Source organism: Crocodylus siamensis, chromosome 1 (genome assembly GCF_052110815.1).
Source record: "Crocodylus siamensis isolate JL-2025a chromosome 1, ASM5211081v1, whole genome shotgun sequence".
Taxonomy (NCBI): domain Eukaryota; kingdom Metazoa; phylum Chordata; order Crocodylia; family Crocodylidae; genus Crocodylus; species Crocodylus siamensis.
In genome coordinates, this window is record NC_143395.1 from 56,521,234 (window position 1) to 56,535,941 (window position 14,708).

At 40.1% G+C, this 14,708-nt stretch overlaps 1 protein-coding gene across 2 annotated transcripts in view; it reads left to right on the forward strand.

Annotated features, from left to right (window-relative positions):
* Positions 1-14,708, forward strand: part of SMAP1 (small ArfGAP 1) — a 206,674-nt gene that overhangs the window by 73,736 nt on the left and 118,230 nt on the right. Inside the window, exon 5 of one of the 2 annotated variants that reach the window (XM_090034686.1) lies at positions 11,267-11,344. The exons of the other annotated variant lie outside the window; for it this stretch is intronic. Within the exon in view, the coding sequence (XP_089890812.1) occupies positions 11,267-11,344 (78 nt within the window). The remainder of the gene's footprint in view (positions 1-11,266; positions 11,345-14,708) is intronic. 2 annotated transcript variants of the gene reach the window in all.

The window sequence follows — 14,708 nt, forward strand, 5'->3', positions numbered from 1 at the left end:
TTAGTCTGTTTTAACCCACATGGCTTCTGAGAGACCATTTGGTGAGATTTGTACCACAGTCTGGGATACAGATGTGAAGGATCTGTGGATTCTAGTGGCTGTTGATTGTAGCACTGGAGACGAGTTGACACTTTTTTTTTTTGTTCTCATCTATTGATGGGAAGTGGTCATTGGCAAATGTTTGTTGATCAGTGTGCAATTTACTTCGCTAGAAAGGTATTAATGCCCTTCTCCCCTTTTATTAGTCTTGATATCCCACTAATTTAGCTATCCTGTCCTCGGGTCTGAGAGATGAGGAAGGGTACTTCATACCAGGAAGCTTGTTTATATCCCTCCCAGCTATACATTTGGTCCAGTAAAAGGTATCACTCTTAAATCTTTGCATCTCTCACTTTTTGTGGACTAGCATAGCTACATCATTCTGTGGTACTTAAAAGGTAGTGCCGTTACAGAGAGAGAGGCTTATGAAACGTCCAAAGCTTTCCAGTGGAACTTTGGTAAGAAACCCAAAGTCTTCCTTGTAATACTACAACCTTGCAGGTAAATTGCATTGCATGTAGTGCATAATCGGTAAATTCAGTTTGTTTGCTAAAGATGAGTTTTTGTTCTTTCTAGCTTAGTAATACAACAGCTGTAAAGAAGTAAAAGAAGCTATAAAACAGCTATAAAAGAAGTGTTTCAGACCTCACTGATAGTTGAAACTCTGATCTAGAGAGCTGTGACAGTGTGAAGCAATTAAATCAGTGCTACAAAAGAGGCTCGTTTACTTGGTCAGATCAACACAAAGTTCCTTAAGTTAGATATTTAAATATTGTAAAGAGGCTAATAACACATGATAGTGAAAATTGTTTGACTACTCATATGTGTCTGCGTCTGCATCTCAGGGATGGTCCAGGGACAGGACGAAGAATGTCTTGCATTCAAAAGTTTATCCAACTGCCCTCGCTACACAGTTGATCCAATAGAAAGATCTCACCCTAAGCAATCCTTGCTGCTTGCATAATTTCTGGACCATTGTGGCTACAACATTACTCTTTCTTACCCTACTTAAACATTCACACGTTCTTAGGAGCTCAACAATTTAATGATCACTAATAACTACTATAAAACCAGTTTTATTCAATCACCATATGAAAGCTGTGATTTTTATTTTAGTCCATAAGAAAAGAGAAGTTACATGCTAAGGAATGCAATTTTCACATATAATTAGGTTTTAGGTCTAAACCTTACTTTTAAGTCTCATTAACTTAAAGTGCTCTACAAAATGTAATGGTAAATAAAACTTGCGTAAAAATGAAAGTGGTTCAGTTTACTCGTGTGCGCACTCTCGCATGCTCGAGAGAGAGCGCGAGTGAGTAATCAAACCATTTTCCATTATCACGCATGTTTTTTGTGTGTATGCAATAGAATTTTTGAGACCTTAGTTAGGTTTGATAAAGAAGAAATTCTGATTCTTTCCTGAATAAAGTGAATGCCAGTGCTTGAGAGGAGTTGGTACAAAACTAGGGAGTAACCATTTCATGTTCTAAGGCAATTTTAGATTTGAGTATGAATTCTTCTGTAGTGCAGAAAACAGCTTTTATCTGGCTGCGTGTTACAAGAATGTTTGTTTAGCTCTGAGGGAATGGAAAGGATTCAGTCTAAAAACTTAACTTTCTTTTGTTGATGGTGGGTTACTCTTGGTTATTGTAAATGGGGTTGATGGAAAGTTGCAGATTTTCCAAGAAGTATGTGAATATATTTTCCCTCCTATTACTTTGTATTATAAAGAACTAGATTTTTTTTGAGGAAGAAAACCACAGTTGGAGGGAAATCAATAAGTCTGTCTTCCCAGTGCTGAGCCAGGGCATTTATTGTCAGAGTGTTTCTTGAGAAACAATACTGAACTCTGTGTCCCAAATAAAGAAGCCAACCTGGAATACTCTGATCTCATCTTTGGAGCCTGCTTCTTGATTTAACAAAGTTTTCCAAAGGTTGTAAGGTCATTATATCTGCAGAAGAATGTTTCAGCAACATGTGTCTTAATTCAGGAGCTAATGTTCATCACAAAAAACCAAACAAAATGCCACCTTCAAACAAACAAGCAAACAAAAACTTATTTCCCCTGACTTTATGGTTCAGCTTGGGAAAGCTCAAGCCATGGGGGAAAACGCTCTTTTAGGCTTCTGATGCATGGTATTGGATTAACTGGTTAATCATGTCTGAAGTAGTGATCTGGCCACATGCTCATTCAGTTAATGTCATGGTAAACTGAGGAATAAGCAACAAAGTTATTACACAATGTATATGTGTAATAACTACAACTTGTTCCTATCATGCCTTTAAATGTGTGACCAGTGTTCCCAGCCAATGGCGCACACTATCACAAAGCAACCTTGCCTGAACTGGACGGGGTACTCCACAAACTGGAAATACTGGCCAAATGATCATGGGTCCCAGCCGGAGAAGCATGCTGAGCCCTCTGTGGCAGGAAACCCTGTCAGTGATTAGAACTTCTAGCTTCAGCATAGAGGGGCTACCCTGTGGCTGGAGGCGCTGTCAATTCCCAGCCCATGATGGGCTTCCCAGCCACAACAATGAAGATTGCTTGTTCAGGAGGAGCCCAGGATCATGATCTTGGGCTTCCCCTGTGCCAGCACTATGGTGTGGTATGACTGGGATCTGATGCTTGAGCCCAACAATCATGCAACACCTACAACTTTTAGGGGTGCACCGATAGAGATTTTTGGGGGCCAATACCAATGACAGATTTTTAAGGCGCCAATATCATCCGATACCAGTTTGATAACCGATATGCAGCCAGGCAGCTTGGAGAGCAGCATCTGGCTGATATGTCTGTTGGGGGTGAGGGAGGAGGAGAGTTGAAGTGGGGACAGGTGTGAGGGGGGCAGATCAAGGCCCCCACAGTGAGTGGGAGTGGGGCAGGTTCTACACAGCTGGGGCAGGGCACAGGACAGCTGTGATCAGCCCGTGGTGTGGGGAGGCAGCTCCCACTGCTGCACACACCCTGGGGGGGGGGGCATGTGCCCCCGGATCTGCACATGGGGCAAGTGTGGGCTGCCTCTGGGCTGGGGCCACCACTAAGCTCTTCCCGGCAATGGTGTTGAGCTGGGCTGCACTCAGGGTGGGCAGCAACGGTACTGGGAGCAGGGCTATGGGTAGAGGGGGGTGGTGATTGCAGCCACTCCAAAATTTGCCTTGGCCACTGCGGGGGGAGGGGATAGCTGCTATCTGGGGGCACCCCCCATGCTGCCCCTTCTCCCTGCACACGGCTCCATCCTGTGCCCCTCCCCAACAGTCTCCTAGACTTGGTCTTGGCCAAAGGAGACGATTTGGTTGAGCAACTTGAACATTTAAGGGTAGCCTGGCTGACAGCAACCATGAGATTGTGGTCGCTGTCTGCTGCAAGGTAGACCAGTTAGCAGGATTGAAGTCCTGGACTTAAAAAATACTAACTTGAACTGGCTCAGGGCATTAGTAGGGGAGGCAATGTAGGACTAGGGACTTGAGGTGAATGGGGTATGTGATGACTGGTCATTCCTCAAGGACACAATCCTCGAAGGACAAAAGAAGACCATTCCCATGCAGAGGAAAGGCAGCAGAAGGGCTCTCAAGCCCTCTTGGCTCAATAGGGATATCATGGTCCTGTTGAAAAAGAAGAGGCATAAACACAATGGAAGCTAGGGACAGTCCTAATCTGGACTATACCAGATGTTCTCCAACTTTTTGATACTGTGACAAGGGGGTTACAAACTTCTCTTCCCTCCCTAGAAGCGGTGGCACAGGGGGCAAGGTCACCCCTGCCATCGAGCACTCTGTGCTGCTGTGAGCCACTTTCTCACACCCAAGTCTGGCCGTCAATGAGCTGGGGGGCAGGAGGGCCCCTGCCAGCCAGCCAGCCAAATTTGGGTGTGGGGAGGTAGCGTGCAGCACAATGCTTGACAGCAGCATCTCCATGCCACCACTTCTCGGGGGGCGGGGGAAGAGAATTTGCAACCCTCTTTTAAGTTGCCGGGGAGTCATGGCCCACAGTTTGAGAGCTTCTGAACTATACCACAGTGGCCCACGTGTGTAGGGAGAAGATTAGGAAAGCTAAGGTAGTGACTGGATTCAAGTTAGGAATAGGAGTCAAAGACAATAGGAAGTCCTTCTTTAGCTATGTGGGGAGCAGAAGGAAGACAAATGGAAGCATGGGGCCCCTGCTGAACACCTCAGGACAGCTGGTAACTGACACCCAGGAGAAAACTGAATTCCTGAATGCCCACTTTGCTTCCGTTTTTCAGTGGACCAAGGGGAAAAACATGCAAAATAAGGTTCACGTGGGGCATGGTGGGAATGACAACCTTCCCACTGTTGATGCTCAGCTGGCACGTAACCAACTAAAAAAGCTACACGTTTTTATAAGTCAGCAGGACTGGATGAACTGAATTTGAGTGCCCGAGAGGATGGTTGAGGTCATTGTGGGACCCCTGGCAAATCTTAAAAAATTGTGGCACTCTGGGGAGATCCCTGAGGATTGAAAGAGGGCCAACATTGTGCCCATTTTCAAGAAGGGGAAGAGAGAGGACCCAGGCAATTATAAGCCAGTCAGCCTAACTTCTATTTCAGGGAAAATCCTAGAAAAACTCATCAAGGAGTCTGTGCGACTCACTCGTAGAGGATAGGATTCTCAATGGCAGCCAGCATGGCTTTGTCACAGGCAGGTCCTGTCTTCCCAATCTCTTTCTTGCCACCTGGATGTGGGAAAGGTCAAAGTTTATATACCTAGACTTCCAGAAGGGCCTTCGATTTAATATCCTATGGTATCCTTGTGGGAAAATTGGAAGTTTGTGGACTCAACTGCTCAGTGGTTCAGTGGGTGGGAAACAGGCTGCGAGGTAGAACCCAGAGTTCTTATGAACTGATCTGTTTCATACTGGCGAGAAGTGGCCCACTGTGTCCCTTAGGGGTCCATGCTTGTTCCGGTGCTTTTCAACATCTTTATCATTGATTAGGATATGAGGGTAAAGAGCTCACTGGCCTAGCTTGTAGATGGCACCACGTTACAGTGGAGCATGGTTACACCTGCAGATAGGCTGCAGATACAGGCAGAACTGGACAGACTGGAGAGGTGGAGGTGTTGAACCTCGTCGGATCCAGATGAGGTTTAACACGGAGAAGTGTCAAGTGCTCCATCTGGGGGCAAATAATCCCCAACATACCTGCAGGCTCGGTGGCAACAATTTGACTTGCACCATGGCCGAAAGGGGTAATAGTTGACCATCTCATGAGCATGACCTGTTGGTGCGGTATTGTAGCCAGCAGGGCAAATAACACTCTGGTATGTATCAACCAGTGGATCTTATGTAAAACCAAGGAAGTGATTCTTCCACTGTACTCAGCACTAGTGAGACTGCAGTTGGAGTACTGCATCCAGTTCTGGGCACTGCACTTCAACAAGGATGTGGAAAAACTTGAGAGGGTCCAGAGAAGAGCCACCTATATGATCAGAGACTTTCAAGGCAGACCATATGAAGACAGGCTGAGGGACTTGGGCCTTTTCAGCCTAAAAAAGAGAAGGCTGAGAGGGAACTTGGTAGCAGTTTATCGTTACATCAGGAGCTTGGTGAATGAGGACACCCATGGGGAAGACCAGGAGTAATGGATACAAATGCCTGGAAGACCACTTCACTTCAGGCTCAATTCTAGGAAAAACTCCTTCACAGTCTGGTTGTCTAGATTATGGAACAAACTCCCGCTAGAGGTGGTGCAGTCACCTACCCTGGAAATGTTCAAGGGGAGATTGGACAGTCACCTTGCTGGGATCACTTGTCTTGCCTGCCTAGTGCAGGGGTGCTGGACCAAATGATATTGCAAGGCACCTTCCAGCCGCTAAAAATCTATGAATCTATGATGTATTGGTATACCTCTAGCAATTTTTATTCCACTGCCTTGCTGCTCTAACAATAACATCATCTGATCTAATTCTGTTTTGTTGCATGTTAAAACCAATGCTTAGTATCCTGCATTCTCTAGCAAGGGAGGAAACTTGTTGTCCCTCTTCTTTATGGTATCCTTTAAGACATTTGAAAACTGCTATTGTAACCCTCCTTTAATCTCCTCCCCAAGCTAAATCTACCTGGCTCTTTCAGCTTTTTCCACACATAGTTTGCCTTCTAAACTGTTTATCACCTTTTGACACTCTCCTCTGGATCTTCTCTGACTTGCCCAGCTTCTGAGCTCCAGACTTTAAGAAGAATGTAGGTAAGTGGGGAAGTGAAACGCAAAAAATGAAGCAGTTTATGCCCATGTTCATACAAAGTTTAATTTAGTGACATTCCTATATTACCATACTTTCATGCATAGAACACATTTTTCCAAAGTTCAGCTGCTGGAAATTCTGGTCCACATTATAAATGAGGAAATATGGTGATAGCAGCTTCTGCTGGGAGAAAGCAAAAGTAATGCTGCAGTGCTGCATGTGGGGGTGGCCTAACTGCTGGCTGTGGATACTTTCTCCTTTGTCCTGGTAGAGGCTTCTGCTGAAGAAGCTGGTACTACTTACTGTTACTTTACCAGTATTTTCAAGAGAGAATCTTTTTCTTCGTTTGGACTTTCAGAAGCCAGATGCAGGTCTTATTTTGGGGTATGCTGCATACAAGAAAATACGGTAATCCAGTGCCTTAATCAAAATACCATACTTGATTCTGATGTTGGCTGGAATGTCATTGAGAGGGGAGTTAAATAGTTGTAAAATAAATTACTGACTTTCAGGCACTTGTAGGTGGGGGGTCTATTTTGACTAACTTTTTTGGGTCAGATGTATATCCTCAGAATTTTGTATAGTGATTATTTTTATAGATCCCACATCTTTCTGGCATCTATCAGGTGGTTTATATAAAATATTTTTTAACCTTTTAGTTGATCATCCAACTTGGTTTGCATTCAAATTTGGAAAAGTTTCTAGTCTTCTAGATTCTTGAATGATTTTTGTCATAAAATGAGGGGGGGAAGTACATTTTGGAGGCAGAATAAAATTTAATGTAAAGTACTGAAAAACCACAAAAATGGCTTTTTTCCATAAGTCATACAGTTTTACTCTAAAAACTGAATATCTTCGCTCTAGCTGCATTTTTTTTTAATTTAAAAAAGTTTATATGTTATATGTTATAAGTAATTTGTTTTTTTTTAATTGTAGAGATACAAGTGTACTATTGTCCTAACTAGGATCTCTAGCGGCTACTGTTTAAAAAAAACAAACCAAAAACAAAACCCAAAACAAAAAATCTTAGGGGTGCAGATTTTTCATTTGTTTATTAATGTAAATCTTAAGTCTGAGCCGAGCATTACTTGGCAAAAGAAAAAAATGTGGTATATAATTATTTACTAGCCTTCATCTGTCATTATGAACTCTTATTTTTCCTATTTAAGTACCTTTCCAAATTTGTTTCCTGTTAATTGACTGTGCATGTATAAAATGGCCACTTGAGGGCACCCTGGTGCTTGGTTCATTTCCTATTTGTATGGTTAAAACATTTTTTTCAACTAAAGTTCTGTTTTCTTATGACATGGTCCATCCATAGTTCAATAACTTTTTAAATTGAAGTGTTTACTGTATGTATTATCTAGATACCACTTGATCATAAAGATCGATGTTTTTAATAAGAGGCTTGCTGGGTTTAAACTTTTTTTGCTTTATTTTTGCGGAAGTCATGCTTCCATTCTAGTGGAAGTCTAATAAGTGATTTTGCTTTATTTCCCTTGTATACTTTGTTCAGAAATAATTCCAACAAGTGGCAGCTGATACATCTCAGATAGAACCTAGATGAAGAAATTAAAATTTAAAACATTTATCAAAGGATTTAAACCTTCTTAATAACACTTCTTAGAAGGTTAATCAGAGACTGAAGGTTACCAAGATTGTAACATTGGGTAGATGGTTTGGACTACCTTAAAGACACTTAACATACAGGTGGACTTTGTGCTATGAAGGCAATTTTATGGCTCCTACATCTAAAAGTTTTCCTTATTCTAGACTAAAAAGATGCATGCATCTGCCATAGGTGGCTGATGTGACCTGGAAGGTAGAATAAATTTAGCATTCTCTTCCTCCTTCAGTAGAGCTAATAAAGCATCTGATGTCCAATAGTATTGTGTCAGAATGAAAACAATACGGTTGCATGGAGCTGGAGTCAGTTGTACACAATTAGTGGCACTTGTTATGCCAAAAACTACACAGAATTTCTCACTCTAGTGGGATGTCTCAAACTCATGCCTTCCATAAACTAAAAAAAATATTTTTAACTACAATCTGTATATACAGTTTTAAATAAGAGTATAGTATTGGCTTTCAAATGCATTTAGTTATTGAAATCATGTGGAGGGACATATTTTTTTTATATTTCCCCACAATGAACAGCTTGTCTGCACTGCAGGCTGTGGTGCAACACAGGTATACAGAGTTGTCTTTAGCATGCTAGTCTAGGTACTTGATGCAGTAGAGCCATGACAACCCAGAGATAGCTGTAGGCCAATTTGTTGTGTACAGAAGTACTGCATATTAGCCCCAGTTACGTGCCATCTCATGTAGACTGTCCACTGCCGAGGCTAGCTCAGTCTACTGCTCAGGGCTCTGTCTACCTCTTGCAGTTGTCAAAACCAAGGGATACCTTTTGAGCAATGCAGAGGCACACAAAAGTATAGAAGATATTTCCTTGATATGTTGATGTTGAACATCAAGTAACTTTTTGATCAGCTACACAATCTCAAGAATGGTTCAAAGCTGACAGAGTTTTTAATAAAGATGAAAAAAACCTCCCAAATAATCTTATAAGTGTCTGACCACTTGAGGTAATCTTGATGTTCCTCAAGCCTGGCAATAAGTTCTTAAAATTAGTGAAAAATGAATTGGTAACTAAGGACTCAAATACCTTTTAATACTCCAAATGCACGGGACTCTACTTCAGCTCAGAATTTTTATTACATCAGTTATATAGCTATGGAACTTGGCCTATTGACAGATGGTATCTTAGTTCCAATAGATGGTATACAAATAATGAACCAGACTTCTGAAAGGTGTGAACTGCTGATGGTGCAAAAAATTATTTTATAGATTAGAACTTCTGTTTATATAGGTGGGGGTGCATGATCAAAAAAGTTTGGAGACCACTGGATTATCATGTTCCCAAAATTATTATCCTTTGCTGTGGTTGATTACAGTTATATGGGGCATGATGGCAGAGTGGTTAAGATGTGTTGCTGCAACTCCAGAGGTAAGAGTTTGAATCCCTACTCTGGACTCATGGCAAAAGTCATTACCCTTCTGTAAATGGGTACTTGGCAATTTGAACAGGGGGGAGTCGGTGGTGGTTGACTGTCATGCTATCACCATTATATATAAGGCATATATGCCTTTGGCTACAGAAACTGGCATGCTTTAGCCTTGCTAGTCCTCTAGGGTCTTAAACTTATTATGTTCTTTGATAACTACTGTGATATATTTAATGAATTATTTGTGAACTTAAAGCTTCTGGTTTAGTTACTTCAGTAACCTAGCCCATATCATTTCTTGGCTTAACATATAAAGGGAGTACACATTAATAATTCTTTGTTACAGGAATCAAAAAAAGAAAAGTTGGAATAAGCCGTTAATCATGATAGCAAATTCTGGTGGAACATCATGACTGAAAACATGAGTGCCTGAATTATAAATAGGATTAATTACCAGATCATTTAATGCTCAAACAGAGCTGTTATGAAAGATCCTCTTTTCTTAACAGTTCAGGTTGTAATGTCAAAATGCTGACTGTTTCCACACCAATTGTGTCATAAAAATAAGATTAAATGATACAATATCAGAAAGATTTTATTTGGTAGCTTTATGGTAAAAGTGGATAGCTTCTAAAACAATTAAATAACAGAAAAGTACTGAATGATAACTAGCTATGTAAGTCTTAATCATACAAGTTAAATGTAGTGCAAAACTTCCTGAAATTGCTTATTATATAAAAAGGGGTATCGGAGGGGTAGGAATTTCTTCCTTCCTGGAACCTTGGGAACTAACTTGCAGACCACAGCACACTTCCTGAACCTCTGTGCACTGAAACCAGTTATCTATAGTTAACGTATTCATGTTAACTACAGTATTACTAGTTGATTCTGGTATAACAAATGTAGAATATGTAAGGCATGAACATTTTATGTAGGTATTGGTTATGTTTTAAGAAGCCAGTGCCCAGGCTTACATAAACAACACATTCTTACTACTTCTAATTTTTTTAAGTACTTGTTTTTTTTGATACTATGATTCTCTGTGCTACTACAGCTCCACTTATGTTTAATTTTTCCTTTGGTGGTGACAATGATTATAGGGCAGCTGAGCAATGTCATTCTAATAGCTCAGAAGATCTACTATGCTTTTTGTAAAAATATTTTAGTTTCATTTTTGTAGTAAAGGGAATAGAAAGATGATGTTTTCATTAAAGTGATCAAGTATGCATAAAGAAATAGGGTAGGACAAAGTATGAACATGAGTCTAGAGAATCCCATTTTCATGTATAAATTGCATCTAATGCATATATAATTGTTTCAAAATACCTTTGGATAATTCTAAAGTACAGTGATGCTAAAATTGCCTGTGTACTGATTTCTAGAAAATTGTATATCTTGCTTTGCAGTAGGCCTGCCAGTTTACTGCTAAAATGCTGCCTTTATGTGTTAACACGCATCATTTTCTAGCATTCAGTATGTTCTTCAGTATAGAACAGTTCATTAGAACTTTAATTAATGTATAACTTTCAGAGTTATTTTGCTACATTCTTAGTATAAATATTCTGTTACAGTGAACAAGAACAAAGGCACTCTCTTCTCTCCCCTCCCCATGGGACAGTGTGCCTTCGTGCTTCAGGACATTAATATTTCAACAGTCACATTGGATAAAACTGAACAATGGATAAAACCTAATTATTTTTCTCATGCCTGTGATGTGATCTTATCCGGGTTCATTTTCTTATTTTATATTCTAGTGAATTTCATCATAAATCATTCACTGTTACCTGACAAATCTCTCTTCTTTTGGAAATTGCATTAATCAAATTCATAAGTCTAAAATGCAAATGCTTTCTCTTCTGCTTTGTTTTCTCTATATTAAGTGATTTTTAAAAAAAGTGTTTCTGCATCTTGGAAGAGGATTAAATCATAATATTTCTGTGCTTTATCTGTAGCCTGTTAATTCTGATCATCTGCCTTGGTTTCCTTCTCATCCATCCCTTTCATCTGCTTTGTACAGATGTCCTCCTCTGATGCTGCTCAGCCTTTGGCATCCTCTCCTTCTCTGCAAGCTGCTGCTGAAAAGAGCAAATTGGAGGTATCTCTTTTTCTAGTATAACACCATTCTGTCAGACAACATATTTTGATCTAGTGCACAGAATATTTGTGTATTTAATTTAATCTAGAATATAAAATTTATTTGTGTTCTAGCATAGTGTCTTAATTGGCTTCATTAGAAGAGCTTTGGACATTTAAAACAAGCTTTCTGCACCCTGCTTCATTGACTTGTGTAACTGAAGAGAGCTGATCCAGCTAGGTGTAAAGTAGTTTTGTGGGTTTTGGCTTTATTATACTTATTTGGATTGATACCTTTATGTTCAAGGTTATGCTGCTGTCTTAGTGTTGCAAAACCATGTAAATACTTCCATGCTCAGAGACACAAGTTTGATTCCTTTATTATTCTTTTCATTAAGAACAGTGTTTTGATAAGCCTCTGCTCTTCAGTATAACAGGATTGCTAAAACTTCTCCAGGATTTGTAGGGGCAAAATCATTCCAGCCAAAGTATATAGCTGGTTTAACAGGCCATGGGGTGGTTTAACACAGCCATTTGGTGGAGATTTTACCAATTTATAGGTTATCTTCCTTTTGCATTTTCCTTTATAGTAATGGGAAAAGAATTGCACTGAAAAGATAGTAGTCTAGTATGTTGTAGTTCAGACATTTAAAAGGAGCATTTCTGCTGGCCTTTTGGATACCATAACCAAATATGGATGGCATGCAAGGCATCGCTACTCATGCCTAAGACTTACGGTAATATCCATATTTTATAGTAAATGTATTTTTTTTAAACCCACACTTGCGTACCCAGCTTTAGGCACTCATTTGGAATTTTTGTTTTGAGTTCAGACATATAGAATAATTACACAACCAAAGAATGAAATGTTTCATACTTATAAAGTGCTTTATAGTAAATTAGGACACAAAAACTTAGGTAGTAAATATAACCACCTTTAATTATGGCACATTCAGTCCTAAGTACTGTTTGAATTTTTTTCTTTGTACCCACATGAAACAAGCCACAATTGCCTAATGAATGTAATTTCAAAACATGTATTGCACATATTTTATACTGCATCAGAAATAGGAGCACCTATTTTAGTAAAATTTGCCTAACTGTTCTTCTAATTTATTATTTGACCTTTAAAGCTTTCTGAAACTCTTAAAAAATTTACCTTGTTGTTTCCCATTGGTGAATTTTTGAGTAAAACTTGACAAACAGCAGGGTTTGACCCCAAGGAAAGCAGGAGTAGAAATTTCACTACAATAATGTAGTGTCTTGGCAATATTTTTGTCTATTTGTTGAAAAAAATGGCTGAGTTGAAGTTTGACATGTTAGTAGTATTGAGAAATCTTTTTACTTGTTTTGAATTAAATTTGTTTTGATTTGATTGCATTTGGAAAACCTATAAACGTGCGTATTGGCCTTGTAAAGTGTGAAGAATAAATAAAGATTTCCATAGAAGAACTACTTTAATTGGACTACATTAATAATTCAGTGAACAACCAGAACTGTGATAAGGCTGAATTTTATGTGCAAAGCCTTAATTCTTCCCTTTTCTGCAAATGTGTTACTCTTGATTGTATTATTGTACATGTGAAATAATGCAACATCACAGAATACATTTTACAGCTTGATGCATGTAAATGTAGAATATTCTTTGTGTGTGTCAGTGTGGGATCCCACTGTAGAAGTGTGTGCACTTCATTGCTTGAGGCTGTGTTCTTTTATACAGTAGTGTCTGAGTCATGCATGTGTCTTGTACGACCCTGCAAGGACATAAAGATTGGAGCAACCTGTTAACCTCAGTTCCCTTCTTACTATTCTTGGCATTGAGCTGGACCCCAGCAAGTATCAGACTTGCTACATTTTTAGAGGTTTATACTTATTCCATGTTTAATAATTTGGTGAAGAAACTTAATTCTAACCCATAAAAAATCAATAAATAAGGACCTTTGTGTATAGTAGAAATGAGGGGTTTGCTATACTGGATTCTAAATAGTCAAGGTTCAAATCCTACACTTCCTGTGACAGACTTAGTTTCATAGTTAGTAGGGTCAGAAGGGACCTGAGCAAATAGAGTCCGACCCCCTGCCACGGCAGGAAAGCCTACTGGGGTCAAACGACCCCAGCAAGGTGTTCACCTAGCCTCCTCTTAAAGACCCCCAGTGTAGAAGCCAGCACCACTTCTCTTGGAAGTTGGTTCCAGATCCTACCTGCCCTGACCATGAAGTAGCGCCTCCTGATATCTAGCCTAAACTACACTGAGATTTGTATTCTCACTGATAGACACCACCATGTGCTGGGAAAATATTCAGTAGCTGGACTTCTTTCTTCTAGGACCCACAACTCCAAGGATACAGGCCAAGTTGCATCTGGCTTAGCATTCCATGTGGGTCACTTGAGAGGAAGTGAGAGGTATTGCATTGAAGCCCAGGGTACTGGTCTCCCATCTAAGGATAGGGTAGTAAAAATGGCAGTGAAGACTGGCACTTCCAACTTTGATCACCTAACCACAAGTGATCCCAGTATTTACGAACTGAGCAATAGAAGAGCAGAGTTTTATATGAAGCAGTAATTTATCTGCATATACCATGCAAAGTCATCCTGCCAGGAGGACTTGAAATGTCTCTAAAGATGGATCCTTAATGTTCTCTGTGGGTGCATATGTGTGCTTTAATGTGCATTAGCCTATTTTAATGCACACTAAAGAATCACAAAAAACTCTGCTTTTCACAAATGTGCATTAAAATAGGCCAGTGTGCTTTTTTTTTTTCTAGTATCTCACAATGGAGGCATTAAATTTAATGCGCATTACCAAAAACACATTAATGAACATGTAGATGTGGCCTCCTTAAAATGTATGCAAGGGAAGATAATCATGGGAAAGTAGGTCTCAGAGGGACTTCATGAGGTCTCACCAGTCCTCTGCTCAGGGCAGGATCATCCCTGGATAAAAACCATCCCAGTCAAGTATCTGCCATCACTAATTAAGCTGCAAGCAAACAGCTAATAAGGATGATTTGGGTAAGGAAGGGGCATCCTGAGGGATGAGATAACACAAGAGACATGTCAGAAAGCTTTTGATGAGTCTGAATTAACTCAACTTAGCAGGGCCTGATGAACTTCATCCTAAGGTAATGATGGGAACTGGCAGAAGTTATCTTGGAGCCCTTGGGAATAATATTCACAGTCATGGGAGATGGGCACGGTACCGGATGACTAGAAGAGGGCCAACAACGTGCCCCTCTTTAAAAACATCAAGAAGTTACCGAACTCAAACTGGCTACGGGAATCAAGGACAATAAAAAGTTTCTTCAAATATGTGGGAAGTCGGGGGGGAGCAAGGGCAACGTTGGACCCTTGCTGAACTAAATGGGGCAGCTGACAACTGACACTCA